At 36.8% G+C, this 17,645-nt stretch overlaps 2 protein-coding genes across 23 annotated transcripts in view; one reads left to right on the forward strand and one right to left on the reverse strand.

Annotated features, from left to right (window-relative positions):
• Nucleotides 1–17,645, forward strand: part of LOC126874696 (bifunctional 3'-phosphoadenosine 5'-phosphosulfate synthase 2-like) — a 48,497-nt gene that overhangs the window by 30,057 nt on the left and 795 nt on the right. For 4 of the 8 annotated variants that reach the window (XM_050637041.1, XM_050637038.1, XM_050637043.1 and 1 more), the window contains exons 2-9: nt 14,458–14,628; nt 14,754–15,279; nt 15,715–15,815; nt 15,998–16,185; nt 16,274–16,520; nt 16,758–16,964; nt 17,093–17,198; nt 17,382–17,558. The exons of 1 other annotated variant lie outside the window; for it this stretch is intronic. In XM_050637041.1, coding sequence (XP_050492998.1) covers nt 14,458–14,628; nt 14,754–15,279; nt 15,715–15,815; nt 15,998–16,185; nt 16,274–16,520; nt 16,758–16,964; nt 17,093–17,198; nt 17,382–17,558 — 1,723 coding nt within the window. Of the gene's footprint in view, nt 1–9,513; nt 9,553–10,384; nt 10,631–14,189; nt 14,262–14,457; nt 14,629–14,753; nt 15,280–15,714; nt 15,816–15,997; nt 16,186–16,273; nt 16,521–16,757; nt 16,965–17,092; nt 17,199–17,381; nt 17,559–17,645 lie in introns of those variants that run through there. 3 more of the 8 variants (XM_050637042.1, XM_050637035.1, XM_050637032.1) reach the window with 3 other exon arrangements.
• The window catches only part of LOC126874694 (protein qui-1-like), an 89,236-nt gene that overhangs the window by 23,904 nt on the left and 47,687 nt on the right, over nt 1–17,645 (reverse strand). The window contains exons 10-12 of one of the 15 annotated variants that reach the window (XM_050637019.1): nt 5,039–5,385; nt 4,359–4,889; nt 3,996–4,236 (exon numbers count right to left, since the gene is read on the reverse strand). The exons of 8 other annotated variants lie outside the window; for them this stretch is intronic. In XM_050637019.1, the coding sequence (XP_050492976.1) occupies nt 3,996–4,236; nt 4,359–4,889; nt 5,039–5,385 (1,119 nt within the window). Of the gene's footprint in view, nt 1–227; nt 454–723; nt 1,031–1,230; nt 1,706–1,906; nt 2,091–3,995; nt 4,237–4,358; nt 4,890–5,038; nt 5,386–6,451; nt 6,863–17,645 lie in introns of all 15 variants that reach the window. 6 more of the 15 variants (XM_050637031.1, XM_050637030.1, XM_050637023.1 and 3 more) reach the window with 6 other exon arrangements.

A 17,645-nucleotide genomic window follows, 5' to 3' on the forward strand; every position in this document is an offset into this window, starting at 1 on the left:
GTTGGTAATATATAATTTATAATTCTGTGAATCGCAGTGTTATACAAACTCAATCACCCCTATTATCTAAACGGAAATCAGCGGATCGATCGAGTCGTGGTGTCGATTGTTATAATCGTAACGGGAATTTACGACTCCCGTTGACGTCTCTCCTAGCGACTACGTCTGCCCGCGATTGGTCGAACAAACAGTATCTCAATTTATTAATTACAGCCACTGTATCGTACCTCATATCGGAAGAAACAGTGAAACAGCGACCAGGCCCACATACTGATTGGATTAGGGTGCCGGTATCAGCTGCCCAAACTCGGATTGTACCAGCTCTATCAGAACTCACTATTCTTCGGCCGTCAAACATAGATGTGACTGCAGTAACAGGTGCCTGGTGTCTAAATGTCGATACCAGTAAACCTAAGGTCAGACCCCATACACGAACTGTTTTGTCCTCAGAACCTGTTTCCAATTTAATTTCTTGTTACTGTATTGTATCAATTTCATGCTTTGTTACTTGGTTATTGAACTATTGTACTTTACTGTATTTTGATTGAAAAAAGAAATGGGTTTCTTCGGTATTAAAGGCAATACAAAATTATGGTAGTATTTGCAAAACTAGTATTGCAAAAAAAGCATACAAACAAGGTAAATAAATGAAATTTTTGTTATAATATCTGCCATATACGTATACGTATGGCAGGCTCTACTGTATTTTATCTACAGACCTACCAGAAGCAACAAATAAACCAGAAGCTGAGAATGCAATGCAGGTGACGCTAGCGATATGTCCTTCGAAAGTGGAAAGCAATTCGTGAGTATTCAATTGCCACAGATTTACGAGAGAATCGACTCCACCGGTAACTGCCATTGCTCCGTCCCTGGATATATCCAAACAAGATATGGGAGCAGTGTGTGGGTGCAACGATACCTCCTTCACGAATTTCGCGGGTTTAGCGTGTATCTCCTCGCCACGGAAACTCCAGTAAGCCACTCGATCGCCGGAAGCTGTTATCAGGAAGTCGTCCTTCTCCGTCACCTTTTCGCAAAAAATTGAATTGAAAAATTATATTATATATGAAAGATTAATTTTGATCTTTCGCTACTTGTAATTTAACATGCAAATAGAAAAGGTAATTTGCTACGACGATTAATTCCAATTTCAATAAATGTTTACTCATTTTCCATTCTACCTTTTTTTATTAATATAAAATCATAAATACGAAATCTATAATTTACCTTGACGGCGGTAACATCCGCCGAAGGATTCGCCAGCAACGTTCTCGTCAATCGTCCACTGTGCATATCGAAAACGGAAACCTTTCCCTTCGCTCCTCCAGCAATGGCTCTTCTGCAATCTTTCGCCAAGCAGATACTTTTCACTTCACCTTGATGACCTCTCAACGTGTGGACCTCGGTTCCCGTGGCCAGAGATCTCAAATATAATTTCTGATCTTCGCAGGCTGCCAATAGGAACACCGAATCGGCCGATACGTCGAGCACAGTCACGGCGGATGGTAAAACGATGCTTTTTAACAATGTGAATCTTTCTAGACACCATAAGCAGACTGTACAGTCGGAAGAACCGGAAACCAGAATTTCTCCCGCAGAATCGACGCGAATGGACTTTACCGGCCCTCTGTGGTGGTCCACTTTGACGAGAACATCGCCGGTTAGGAGACTGGTGACGATTATTCTCGAGTCTTCGCCACCGCTAATGGAAAGCGGAAGGTTTGGCGTTAGTTGATAAATACGAAACGAAATAACTTATAGAACAATCTATAATTAATACAAATAAGAAGTACTCGGAGAAGATTGAAATCTTTTCCCATTTTTCCGGTTACCATTTTTAATCAAGATTATGGAAGAAAGCGTTTTTGATATCTTATTATTACTACACGATAAAACTATGAACCTGACAATCACTGAATTCTTGAGCGCGGACGTCAAGCACAGAACTGGGGCGATGTGTTCTTGGATTCTTAACTTCAAGGTCAGCTCTTTCATATCCCATACTATAATCGAAGTGTCTTCAGAGCCTGTCAGTAGATATTGCGAATGCTGTGTCACGGCTAAACATGAAATTGGATTTGAGTGCCCTGAAATGAAAAATATTTCTCATAAAATATCAAGTTGAACATAAAAATCTGTTTGTTTGATATTCGACTTTGGCGGGCTGATACCGCATATTGAAACGAGAATAATTATTTCGCATGATCGATATATCAGAGACTTGTATTAAATTCCATGTTCGTCGTTATGTGAAAAAGCGAAAATACCATAGCAATATCGCGTGCTTAAAATGGCACTTGAAGTATCATATACGTTAGCTGGATTATTTTCAACTATATTCTCACAAAAGCTGACCTATTTTCAATTGCATATTAAAGCGACGCTGCTATTTAAATGCTGGTGAAATACAGATTCAGGGACAACGTACAAAGGAGGCTTGTTAGGACCATTCGCGGAGAGACGCGGTCGCTAGAAGAACGCGTCAGCGAGAGGCGTAAATTCTCGCTACGATTATGTTAATCGACGCCGCGAAATAGTCGTTCCCCTGTTTCGGTTAGGATAACAGAGGTGGTTTAATGAATGTAACACTGTATTAACAGTGTTACGTCGCGTAACACTCTACCTAGCCGAGGCCACACACCGCGGGCAAGATGGCAACCAGATGTCTTTGGATACTCACTGCGTACCCTCAACAGTCTCAAGTACCTTCCATAAATCTCATAGATTTCCTAGTAAAGGTCCTTCAAACCAAACAAACGTCTATTTCCGAAGAATTTCTAAAGACTATTGTCTACCACGGCTGGACAAGGGAAAGTTAGTTTTTCTCACGTAAGCTGCAACTTTCCTCCCACTAACCACTTTCTCTCGAGGGCGGTTAAGACCCTTCGTTTAACCAATTAACAACGAAGCCTACTCCCTCACTCTCCTAACTAAAATCGTCACCAACAAATTCGATGGTCCCGTGCGCTAGACACACCCATCCTTAGCTTTCCTCCGAGACAGCATCGTCTCCCAAGACAGTACTGATTTTACATCCTTCGAACGGTCAACATCCTTCCACCGGGTATACACACCCGCAGATCAGTCACTCATTCATCTCGTACATACGTAACAGCGTAACTGCCTTCGTTATAAGTTGTTGGAATAAACGGTGAAATATAACTTACTCTACTGTGTCATATTCATTTAACCACCTCTGTTATCTTAACCGAAACAGGGGAACGACTACTTCGCGGCGTCGATTCGCCGAATCGTAGCGAGAATTTACGCCTCTCGCTGACGCGTTTTCCTCGCGACCGCGTCTCTCCGCGAACGGTCGTAACAAACAGGTTGTTAACATAGAACAATATATTTTACAATAATATGACGATGATGTTACAGAAATTTGACTCGACTTTGCGATATCTCTAGATAAATTCGTTTGCTCGTCAGATTTGTCAAAGTGTCATGTTTGACTCGTCAGAAGGAACTGAACTCCCTTCGATTATTTTCGTTTTTTCTGGAAGGCGACCCCCACTACGTTCGGATCACGCCACATTCTTTTACGCAAAGTAAAATAACGGCCACGAGTGGACGTTTCTGGAGATCGTCCTGCTTAATAAACCATGCGCTTGCCACTACAATGTTTGTTCGCCGGGCAGCCGCGACGATCCGTCTGCGACGTTGTAGGACCGCGAGCGACGGTTAGAAAATACAGCCTGTGGTAACCCTCGTGGCGTAACAAGGCTTTTTCACAGCAAATTACCAAACTGAATATAAAGTGACGAGTTTTCATCGTTGCTTCTCGCTTTTGCTTTTCCCTCGCGAGAACTTTTAAGCTTTAGAGGCTATGCTAATCTTCTTAAAAGAAACAAATTTATTCTCTTGCAAAGGGCTCGAATTAACGTTACAATGTAAATTGTTTGCCATTTAACGCATACAATATATTTAGAAATATATTCTCTGCTAAGAATTCGAATATTTTCGTGAGCTACCAGCAATTAAATAGTTACCTTTAAAAGTATGAACCAATTGGCCAGACATCACGTGCCATAATTGAGCGTCTCCCTGGAAAGGGATAATGATAACGTGCTGTCCCGAAGGAGCAGCTTCGACGAGTTTCACACCTTGCGGACAAGACAAAGTACGAATTTGAAGAGGTAGAGGCGGTTGGAGCCAGCCATTTAATGGCACCAATAATGGCGCTGTATAACCATCGCACCATGCCATCGCTGCCGTAACCATTCTGCTGACCTTCAATCACACAATTTTCTTCTGTTTATGATCAAACAATCTTGCAGTAATTAGTGTTATTGCCATTTCGAATTAGAATATTTCGCTTCAAGTACATAATTATACTGTCAGCTATTTCTCACCAAATCTCCGCCATCTTCAGCCACAGGTCTAAGCCAACAGATCAGCTGCGCGCCAAGTTGAAGAGGATCTCTCGTCAAAATGTCACTGGACTTTCTCACTGTATAATAAACCAATTCCAAATCTCTCTCCAGCAGATACTTCCTCGAATGCTCGAGAACACACCTCAAATAACTAACAGAAACCATTTGCACGCTTGCTAAGAGGAAATCGAACGCGCAGACTGCCAATTTCTTTAACTTTTCTACGTCGCCGGCTCTCAATAAATGTAACCAAGCCTCTTCCACGTGTCTCATATTGTACGCTGTGTCTTGCGACCTCGGTCTGCTCTGGAAAGGCGTCTCTTTCTTCGGAGTTTCCTCTTCGGGGGATGATTTGTCATCCTTGTCTTCGAAATCTTCGGAGAAGAAGAGATTTGCCAACTCGCCGTGGTAGCTTTTCAATGTTTCCTGATTGGGGAAGTACCTTTTTCGGGCTAAGTCGCGAATCGGATAACGCCAGGAGAAAAGCAGCCTTCCGCCCATTACGCGAACCTGTGAATAGCGAATTGATGGATTTGTGAATTCTTCTGCCAGTTTCGAAATAAGAACAAGATCTTCGAAGATTATCGAGTCGAGACGTTTAACTTTTTGGAAAGGATTTCTTTCCTAAATTTTCTGCCAGAAATTTCAACCAGACTTACCTTGAGATATTCGTTGAAGGTTCTCCTCACCAAGCACCAGCTGCCAAAATTGAACTGCCCTTCGTTTAGATATAGCGGCCCGTCGCCTCCGGTTGGCATGATCACCTCAAGAATCTCCGTTTCGGACAAACCATACTCCGTGGAAGCCAAAATGGCACCGATTCTGTTAGCCGCGTTTTCACCTATCAACTTCTCCAACGTGTCGAAAACGTTCTCTGTCTCGTGGAAATCCGTACCCGAATCTTGCAGTTCGATTAAAATCTCATTGCTGCGTAGTCTTTCTTTTTGTATTGGGGTGAGACGCAGCACTTCCGGTGGAAGAGCCGTAGTCACGATTAAGTGCACTCCTAAAGTGGATGAACAAAGTACGTTTCGTTTTATACGTTTATATATGCAATGTTTGTTGTTTGCTTTCTTGTTTATTTATATGTCGGAGATGAAAGGAAAACCGGAGCCTTCCCTTTGCAATTTTGAGGAAGCCTTCTAATGCTTTAGCCTAGATTTTATCATAACTGTAATTAAGCAATTGTCATTTGTAATTGTTCGATATTTGTGAAAGCGAAAGTGGGTTCGAGGTGACAACTGGTCGCCGAACGTAGCCACGGTCACGGGATAAACGTTTTGCCTGACGAAGGTGTGGATCGGTTGTATCGTTCTCCCTAGAAATCACATAGAATTGTACTTTGGAGATGTCGATATAATGGGACACATGTTGTATTAGGAATCGATCTCCAGACAGAAACTGCCTAGCAACGGCGTTTGGATCTTTCTCGATGCTTCCAAAGAGTATACAACAAACTCTTGGCAGAAACTGCCTAGCAACGACGATTGGAACCTTCTCGATGCCTCCAGCGAGCATATAACAAACAAATGCAGTCGTATAGCGAAAAAGATTTTCATCGGATATTCGTTCGTGTGATCGCCTTGGAAAGTGATACATCGAGCAATTTACCGAGTATCTCAGCAATCGTATTTTTATAGTAAAGAGTTATCCCGTTGACCGTGGATTCGTTTGAACCCCGGAACATTGTTAACAGCGTTAATTAAATTCATTATTCGTGAAACCTATCGATCGTTAATCTCATTATTCGTTAAATTTATTATTCGTAAGACATATTATTCGTTCCTCTTATTGTTCGTTAAACTTATTATTCTTTCATCTAATTAATAGTTAAACTTATCATTTATTAAACTCATTATTCATAATATTTTGTAAAATCTTGTTTATTCGCGTAAATATATTCCCTGTTTCGTAAAACAATGGCTAATTCAAACGAAGAATCGTTACGCGCCTTAAATCCTAATGATAACCCGACATATATATCGTATACTGTACGTATTATCGTTATATAACGATATATTTGAAACTGTGACCATCGCTTAGAAATTCTAGCAATGGCAATTACACGTTACCTGGTGGAAGATTCAATGGCAACCAAGACAGAGCAGCGACGATATCGCAGTCAAGAGGATGCAATCGATGAAGATCGTCGAGAAGAATCACCAGTTGCTCCATCATCGGTTGCTCTTCGATGCGCCTCAGAATTTGGCCCAGCCAATTGTTCAGGTAAAGCGGATCAAACGAGGCGTCTTTAGGAAGATTCCCATCCAATAAACCAGAAAGAAAACCTACATGTTGACAGAGCACTCGAAGTAGCTCGAGACTGTACGCTGATCGAGGAGTGGAAGCACAGAGTCGAACCACTTTGAACGTGGTGCAATCCAACCAGGAAGAGGCATCCGCGTAGATTCGCGACAATAACGATGACTTTCCAGAATACTTGCTACCCTTTATCAATATCGGACCGTGTTTCTGCGATTTACCTGTTAAATATAAAAAAATAGCTTGTCAAAGGTAAATAGATGCACTTTTGCTAAAACGATTTCGTTTATAGAATGATCATCCTTTCGACGATTAATTTTCTCATTCAAGCAACTTGCCAAGCTACATAAAGTACGATCCTCTTGGTTTTGTACCTTTTTTACTGTAATTCAGAAATCTGTTCAAAGCAAACTGCCTTGTAAGATAGAAATTAATAGGCAGAAAAGTGTATTAGGGGAGCTGTTGCTTTAATAAACAGACATCAAAGTGTTCTGGCGAGGAATCGTGCACGTGCCTCTGCCTTTAATATTCTCAAACGTTCAAAGGATTATGTCTCCGGATAGCGGAGGCATCCAGACGACGAATTAAACGTTTCATCAATACAAAATTTGTATTATTTGAAACCTTCGCGGATTTTTCCAGAAAATAATATGTTTCGTTACGATTTACTTTAGATCAAATCAACGCTGATTTTAAGTGAATTTTGAATAAAACAGCTCTAAACTATTACCTGGGAAAAAGTAGTAAAAGCTACAAAGGAAGGTTGACTGAGTTAAATTTTCGAGTTTAACGAGCTACAAAGGAAAATTCATGAAGGAAATTCCACTGTTTCTCGTACCTCGATTCCCATGTCGTCGTAAATCGATTGCAGTTCAGGCCCGACAAGTTCCAATAATTGCTTCCTTTCTTCGATAAATTCTGGAAATATTAGAAACAAAGGAAAAGCGTTATAACGACGTGACCCAAAAAGGAAAAAAAGAATGTGCAACAGACATCGAAGCAGAAACATCGATAAGAAGCATATGCTGGTATAATTTTACTTGGAACAATTTGATAAAGCTTTCGATTCTCCCCAAATAGAAAATTCGATTTTTAATTCTGAAGATGATCATATTCGTTCGTCTAGTGGCGAAGATCATAAAAAGTGCAGCTAAGTAAATTAATATAAAAATCAATTATAAAATATCTGCGAGACTTTATCCCTGCGATTCTTTTATCCCTGTGCAATAAATTTAATTTCTTTGTTAAATGGAAGAAGCCAATTTTTACGAAAAGCAAAGAGAATATCTTCGAGATTTATTTCTTCGCTCGTAGAGAACAGAATTTTTTCTTTATGGTCTTTATACTCCTGGACATCATTCTTTCATTTTCTCCGCACGTAAAAGCTCAACGATCCTGAAAAACCGGGAATTCTCCGGCGATAACTCTTTAAAGAAGCATCTCGCAGATCCACGTTTATTGAAACAGCTTTGCACAGAATAGTTTTCGTAGCTCAACCCATGTAATAGAACTAAGGAAGAGTGCGATAAAATAAAACGATAATAAAGTAGGTGGGAACATCGAATGAAAGCACTGGCAGGGAAAAATGGACAATTTTACAAACAGACAAACAAGTGAACGGATCGACAAACTGGTTTATTCAGCGATTAACAAAGTTTATTAATTTCCCCTCGTTGCCTTCACCGGTTCATGCGTGCAGAATATACAGTGTGGTGCAAAAGTTTTCCATCATTTTCTCTCCAACACTTCATTTTGGCATGTTAAAGAGCCGTCAGACTTATCGATATACAGGATAGATCATGTCACGCTACTAGTTCGAATAAAAGCAAATTGCAGGAAATAAGCAAATTTTTCAAATGGAAATTTTCTTCTTTTTTTACATACATTGAACTATCTGATTGTTCTACGAAAGAAATTCTCAGGGTAATCATGGTCGATAGCTGGTTAGTTTAAAAGATATTTCAACTATAATTTGATAGAATTTATCATACGCAAGACAAAGAAAACATAAATACAAAATGCGCTATTGCGTTATGTCTTTCCCTGTATTTCATAATATTCTACTACTAATTTCATCATATTGTATATTGTATCGTATAATTTCATTATACTGTATATTGTATTGTACAATTTCATTATATTGTACATAAATACAAAATGCACTATTGCGTTATGTCTTTCCTCGTATTTCATAGTATTCTACTACTAATTTCATTATATTTTATATTGTACCGTATAATTTCATTATATTGTATATTGTATCGTATAATTTCATTATATTGTATATTGTATTGTATAATTTCATTACATTGTATATTGTGTTGTATAATTTCATTATATTGTACATAAATACAAAATGCATTATTGCGTTATGTCTTTCCTCGTATTTCATAATATTCTACTACTAATTTCATTATATTTCATATTGTATCGTATAATTTCATTATATTGTACATTGTATTGTACAATTTCATTATATTGCATTGTATTTCATTGTATTGCATTATATGTATATATAAAATATATATAAAACTGGAAAAAACTCTACTTAGAAGTCTTCTTAAATAATAACCCCAGTAGATAGACATCGCCCTTGCTTGGCTTATTTGTTAAAGGCATTACGTAAATTCTAATAGATATAATCTCGTAAAGGTGAGTACAAAGTTTAATATATACAGTGTATATAGTATCATGTATATGGGATATTAACTGAGTTTTAAATTTGCACTGATGTGAACCATAAAACGCACACTGCAAGTAACCACACAATCTAGTTCCCAGAACAGCCATGAAAGAAAACTGTAATTGCTACGATCTGCCACGAATTATACGTGTAATAACGCCCAATCGTGGAATATCAATATTCCACAATACCTGAAATAGGAACATGATTCGAAGCTATAGTACGTTCGTAACGTATTCAAAATCTTTCTGCTAGCTATTGCAAATAACCTAAAACTAATAAATTTGTTTCTCTCATATTCATAAAATAAAGGGAAACTTTGTAATAATTTAATAATTATTGTTTCATAACAACGTTGTATGGCCAATTCGTTGCGATCAATTATCCCTATCAATCTCGAATCAGAATATTTCTAACATGAATAGAGTATATTATAACATGAATAGGATATTTCTAAACTCAATAAACGTCCGGACCTGTCGCTTGTCTCGTAACAACGATGTTGCACGATTTAGCACAATGAAATAAGAAGAATTCGTATAAACATAGCTTAGCATAGACTTTGTTTTCGAGTTACAGCTTATTTTCTACGTACCTTCAGAAAAATTGACGTCGGAATGATCAGGTCCAGCTTCGATAGAATCTCAAATGCATCGCGTCGTGAATAGTCAAACTTGTTCGAAAAATTTACAAACTTGTGGGCAACTTTGTTCGCCACTTGTTGACGAACAGAACGAGAGACACTGTGACCTTACGTTTTATTGACGACAATTATTGGTATCCCAATATAAATCGGAATAATTTCAACTCATTATATAACTTTCATTCTTTTCTCTATGATAACCTACAAGTTGTCTTCTAGACATCGCTGACTACTGAAAATTAGACGCCGACATCATTGAACTATTTCAATTACGAAACGAGAAATTTCGCTGTCCTCGAGTTTTTCCAGCGGCACGAGTTTTTCCTTTATTCAGGGTCGTGAAAGAAAAAAAGCAACGGGAGAACAAGAGAGTATGAATGTGTCGTTTCTCCCCTCTCACGAGCAATACGTGTTACCGATGATATATGAAGGAACACGTATCACCAGGTACTCAGTACACCCACGCGAGTCGTTATCGTTATTTCGTTACATTTCCAAGAGATTACTGAACGAAAGTTTGGTATTTCACTTGATTTTAATATCGTGTTCAATTCGAATAATACTATATATATATATATATATAGCAGTAATAGAAGAGGAGCTTTTTGGACAACGATGGATCAGAAAAATGAAGTCAAAGGATGCGATGGGAAAACTAATCGCGTGAGTTTTCGTTAGATCTTGCTCTTCGAGTTATTCGTATTTAGATTTAGATTATTGCTGAGCAATTGGGATTGCCTCTAATATTCACAATTTGTGCATCGTTTTAAGGAAACGAATTAAGGAATAAACAATATTTAACAGCTTCTTCCCCGCAACGATTAGTCAGCATATTCTATCTTCACTTCAAAATAGAAAGAAAGAAGCGTTATATGAATATAGACTCCTGAGTTTTGCTTTATCAAGAAATCACATGAAAAAAAAGTCACACAAAACTGAAGAATCAACTACTCTAAAAATAAGGAATTATTTCGCTTCTATTATGTCGTTACGCTTATTTATATTTAGATCTATCGTGGGGGGGGGGGGGGGGTCATCATGTGTCAGGTTATTCCGTCGGGGTTGTGAGGTTCGAATTTGGTTTCTATACAAATTATTAAAATTTATTTAAATTTCAAATTGGAACGCCCACTCGCGCTATTGGTAGTTTTAGTCTACTTTACGGCGCATGCGTGACAATATTATAATATAGTTATATAATAATTTATAATATAATTATATAATAATTTATAATGTAATTATATAATAATTTATTAATTATACCATATATGTTATAAACATATATAAAACATAATATTTAGTTTCATTAGATAATTCACTTTTCATAGTACATATGTACAGTGCATAAACGTGATTAGTATGATGAATAAGATTACTGGTACGTAGATAACAAGGAATTTAACGGTGCTCTGTCAAGAATACAGTCGTTGAAGCAATTAGGATAAACGTGAACTATATATAGTTCGAATAATTGAAATCTAATCTTCTCTCATTGAATCATAAATTTAACAAACATAATTTTCATTGCAACATCCCAAATTAATTATGAGAAAAATTAATAGCAAGAAATAGATCACAAAGCTATTCCCTTTCCTTGAGAAACAAAATAATTTGTACATCGAATATATTGCATTTGTATCGTCGCGTTCGCATTGACATTAAATAAATAAAAATTAAATAAAATGATATTTCTAGCAATTAAATCATTTACAGATATTCCGAACCTATTTGCCCTGTTTTTTATTGCTCGGTCAGCAGCAGGATTTAGAAACATTTTTTCAACATACTTTACGAAAATATGCTAATTACATTATTGCGAAACTAGTCACCAATTATTCTTCACGCGTTTTCTTTTTCTTCTATTTGCGAAGAAAAATGAACGTGAAACCCACACGTGAATCGGTGAATTCTAAAATCGTTTGTAGCACTTTCGTATTTGAATCAATAGCCTAAGTTGCCTAATCTACTTTAAGCGATGTAGACATGATTAATACACGTAATTATACGTTGATACGTATAATCTTTTAACGTCTTTTAACGATAGTCTAGTAACAATAATAATAATTATTATTATATAAAAGTATATGAAATGACAATAATAATAATAATAATATAATAATAATATAATAATACATATATATAATATATTATTATATTATTATTATTACATTATTATCAATATAATATATATGTATATATATATATATATATATATATATATTAATAATATATTATTATTATTATTATTATTATTATTATTATTATTATTATTATTATTATTATTATTATTATTATTATTATTATTATTATTATTATTATTATTATTATTATTATTATTATTATTATTATTATTATTATTATTATTATTATTATTATTATTATTATTATTATTATTATTATTATTATTATTATTATTATTATTATTATTATTATTATTATTATTATTATTATTATTATTATTATTATTATTATTATTATTATTATTATTATTATGTATATATTATTATATTATTGTTATATATATATATGTAAATATAGAATATAAGACGAGCATGAGAAAAAATTCTGGCTTTGTGTATAAAACTTCGTGTATAACTAACCGCGAATGATATCTGAGCGAAATGATGACTTTTATTTGAATAAGAAATTGAATTCTTATTCACGGCCGAAATATTAGTCTTTTCATTCATAACTAAAATATTAGAACATTTCTTTAATCTGTTATTTATCATTTAACTGGTAAATGAAATTTTGGCCAACCGTACCAGCGATGACCCTTTAAATTACATAATTAACGATGTGTAATTTCAAGTAATAATTCAAGTACAGATAATTCATAGTATTTCAGTTTTAGAAAGTCTGTGTTACAGTTTTTTGCAATGAAACTACTAATAACGGTTACGTAATTGGTAAATCTTTCGTTTGCTTATACAAATGAACTTCTTATCTTACAAGTGGGCTCGTATTTCGTGAAGTAATTTGCCTTGTCTTTCCGGTATCTGTAATTGTAATAACACAACTACTTCCAAAATGTTGTTTCTTTTTTCAGTTACGTTATACTTGTATGTAGACGAAGTTCACAAAGAAAGCGTTACGTAATGGAAAAATTATATTACATTTCCAAATCAACGAGCAGAGAAGAACAGGTTACCCTCTCTTCATTTTGCGCCAGTCTTCTTAGAATTTCGCAAATGCTAATAAAAAGGACGAAAGCTTAATTCTATTAGAGCCGAAAACGTCTGAGCGTTAAAGGGCGATTTAATCTCAAACAGTCGTTCTACTGTGAACAAATGTAAACAATAACAAGTATCAGTAAACAAGTAAAGCGGACAAGTATCAGTAAAGCGTATTACGTAAAGTTCAGTTCCCTTTGCGATTTCCCATTTCCGATATTCTTCGAGCTATTTCTCCGAGTACAGTCGCTGGCAAAAATATAGCACACGGAAGAGCGGGAGAGTGCACGTCAGCACGTGCCAGGAACGAAACAAAACTTTTCGGGCAAACTGAACTCGCTACTTCTGCTTCTTACACATAGACACGCGTCTACGAAGCGCCATATCTATGCGCACGCAACTTACATTCATTCAGAATTTCATCGAATTACGTACTTTGTGCTTCTGTACCTTTGACATTTTTCAATATGATATTCCTGACAGTTTCACGTCGTATATTAGGCTTCTGACAAAATGTAGTATTAAATAAGAAATAAGAAACAAATAAATAATAAATGAAGAGGATTACCTGTTAAATGTGGAAACCTCGAGGCTCGATAGCGTAGGCTGCCTTAAACTTCAATTACGTGTACGTTATATCCACCTTAATACGTAGCTAAAATTCGATGAGCTTCCTAAAATGCTCATTTCCTCGGAGAAATATCTTACGTAGAGCGAGAAATTCTCCGATCCCCACCCGATCCAGCTTTCCTTTTCACTTTCTCGTTTGACGGAACTCGCTGGACAGAAATGCTCGACAGCCGCGTAGTCGATGCAGAACTACACGCCTGGATAGATAGCAATCGATAGTGTTCTTTATCGAGTAAGAAAATCGAACATTCGATCGGCGCCATTGCCTCTGTTTTAGATGTCGCTATTAAGTTGAATTTATCTCATTCGCGGAGAAACGAATTGGTCGAATAGATCGTTGCACAGTGGATATTTAAAAACAGTAGAATCAATCGTCGAGTATTTTATAAGATCCTTATCGTTGCACGAAACTTAATGATCAAATATTCCGTATAATGGGGATATATACGAAATCTTCGATGGAAAATCGAAATACACAGAAGAATAATCGGGTATAATAACACACGTATTTTTAATGATTTATCCAGTCGTATGCAAAATAATCAACCGTCGAATTAATTATTTTCAGTAATATTTCGATGACTCTAAATCGGATAAAGTGTGTTGATCTCCTAATTTACTTGAAAATTTCAAACAGCAAATAAAAGATACGTCGCTTTGAAACGTCCCGCGTTGAAATATTTGCAGGTTCTCGCGACGAATGTGATCAAACAAATACACCACGTGTCGAGGGAGAGACGAGGGGAAGCCTATGGAAAATTCAAAGAATTTTGTGGCTGTACGATTTGGTTGACAGGGCTGTCCGGTGCTGGCAAGACGTCCATCTCGTTCGAGCTGGAAAATTACCTGATTTCTCAAGTAAACTTTTTGCTCTAAAGTTCGAAATTCTCAAATTGCCATATCTCGAAACTTGCAAATTGCCAGACTCTCGATCGGACCATAATTTTTTAACGCTTCAGGATCATATAAACTTGCTTTTGCAGGGACTGCCAGCCTACAGCCTGGACGGCGATAATCTTCGTCACGGATTAAACCGGAACCTGGGCTTCTCGAAAGAAGATCGCGAAGAGAACGTGCGAAGAGCTGCCGAAGTAGCAAAATTGTTCTCTGATTGCGGTGTGATCACCATTTGCAGCCTCGTTTCGCCCTTCGAGGCGGACAGAAGGCTGGCGAGGAAGATACACGAAGATTTTAACTTGAAGTTCTTCGAGATCTTCGTGAAAGCTTCCGTGAAGACGTGCGAAGCCAGAGACGTGAAAGGCCTCTACGAGAAAGCTAGAAAAGGGATGATTAAAAGCTTCACAGGCATCGGCCAGGAATATGAAACGCCCAAAACTCCTGATCTCATCGTGGATACGGAATTTCATAATTTGCAGACCTCGACGAGAATGGTGATCGAGTTGTTGAGGACCCAGGGAATTCTTCCCAAGACTCGAGATCAGGTTCAGGAACTGTTCGTCGAGGAGAGGAAGATAGAGGAGGCGAGAAAAGAGGCGGAGAATCTTCCGAGTACGTTGCAAATGTTTTCTCACTTAATTCTGTATTTTGCATTTTAATTATTGCCTTGGTTTGCAAAATAATTCCACTTTTTCTTGTCTTTTGTTGATTGGACAAGCAAGTGGCTACTACGCTGTGGCTGAAAAACACGTGGATGGTTCTTTATTTCTGACATCATGTAATTTGCTTACGAAATTACGAAAATATAAAGATTTGGAGGTGTCATAGAATGTTGTGACACGCAAACATTTCCGGCTAAAATAATTCACATGCGAAACATCAAATATTCATAAATTGCCACGATACACACAGATAAGATAGAGAAAGTTCTTTTCCAAATTGATGTTTCCAATTGACAAAGAGATAAGCTTTTATGTAAACAATTTCCATTTGATATATAGTACTTGATAATTGCCTAATTCCTCAAATCAATATGCTCAATTTAAGGTATCGACATCAGTAAGGTTGACTTGCAATGGGTTCAAGTACTCGCTGAAGGTTGGGCTGCTCCGCTCACAGGTTTCATGAGGGAGTACCAATATTTGCAGGTGCGTAATTAAAATTTGATTAACGAATTGCATGAGATTTAAGCATAGAGAAACGAGTTCTATCTTTGGACGATATTAATTATGAAACACTAAGTTTGTAAAGGTAAAAAGTTGTAGAATAGAGATAGATTTTTCTAACGAGATAACAAATAAAATGTGCGTGTGTGTATGTTATTTTCAAGTGTCAACACTTCAAAACTATCGAACAAAATGGGGACGTGATTAATCAATCGATACCAATCGTGCTTCCGGTTAGCACAGAGCAGAAGGAAAACTATATTACAGCACCGGCACTGACCTTGAAGTACAACGGTCAAGATATCGCAATTCTGAGGAGACCAGAATTTTTCACTCACCGAAAAGAAGAAAGGTTCGATTATGTTCTTTCAGTAAATTATTATTTCTAGTTAGTAGTTAGTCTCCTCTTATGTGAAAATAAATCGGAAACATTGCAACAGGTGTAGCAGAGAATTTGGTACAAACGACCTTGGACATCCTTACGTCAGAATGATCCACGAATCGGGTGATTGGCTGGTTGGAGGAGAATTAGAAGTTCTGGAAAGGATTAAGTGGAACGATGGTCTCGACAAGTACAGGCTCACGCCAAACGAAATTCGTAAAAAGTGCAGAGAAATGGAAGCGGATGCTGTTTTCGCCTTCCAGTTGAGAAATCCGATTCACAATGGCCACGCACTCTTAATGCAGGTTAGTTCTCATCGAAAACAACAAATTTCAAGTATAATATAAGAGATAAAATTATTTGCTTTAAAGGAGGTTCGATACGAAGCAAAATTAATTAAGTTTCCATTATTTTGATAAGAACCTAGTTGAGAGTTAAAGAAAGTCCAATAAATCCAATCAATTACGACATTTACTTTTTCCTGCGCAAAAATTCCTATTCTTCTTCTCTTTTAATGTAATTATTATTCAAATTAATACCAGGATACCAGAAGATACCTCATGGAGGAACGTGGTTGTAAGAAACCAGTTCTTCTACTGCATCCTCTGGGAGGATGGACGAAAGAAGACGACGTACCACTATCAGTTCGGATAAACCAACACCAAAGTGTTCTCGAGGAGGGTGTATTGCACGAAGACACCATCCTCGCTATTTTTCCAAGCCCGATGCTTTACGCTGGCCCTACAGAGGTATTATTTATTTCCCTAAAAAATTAATCAACAATTAAGATTGATGGAATAAGAGAAGCGTAGTATTTCGAAGAGATATAAATATTTTAAATTTGAGAATTGTTTAAAATTTGCGATTTTTATTTTAGGTGCAATGGCACGCCAAAGGAAGATTGATGGCTGGGGCAAATTTCTTCATCGTTGGTCGTGATCCCGCGGGTTTGCCGCATCCTGACAAATCTAAAACCCCGGACGGTAATATTCTGATAAGACGAATTTCACTTGTCCCTTGATTCCTAAGATTACTCGCATAAAAAATTAAAAATCGTACGCTTTTATTCTTGATTTATTGTGCGAAGTAATTTTATTGTTATATCGAAGGAATTCTGATATTTCATTATCGTGATAAATCAGCGGTCGCTTTAATTGTAAAATTAGGAAATCTGTACGATGGAACGCACGGCTCGAGGGTACTGTCGATGGCACCGGGTCTTCAGAATCTCAAAATCATACCGTTTAGGGTGGCAGCTTACGACAATAGAAAAAAAAAAATGGCTTTCTTCGAGCCGGAACGATCGCAAGATTTTATTTTCATATCAGGAACTAAAATGCGAAGTGAGTTATATTTTTTTCATGTACGTGTTTCTTTTCTTTTTCTTCTAAATCTTTCTGTAATTACTTTGTATATCCTATCTTGCCTAT

Source organism: Bombus huntii, chromosome 16 (assembly GCF_024542735.1).
Source record: "Bombus huntii isolate Logan2020A chromosome 16, iyBomHunt1.1, whole genome shotgun sequence".
NCBI classification, from domain to species: domain Eukaryota; kingdom Metazoa; phylum Arthropoda; class Insecta; order Hymenoptera; family Apidae; genus Bombus; species Bombus huntii.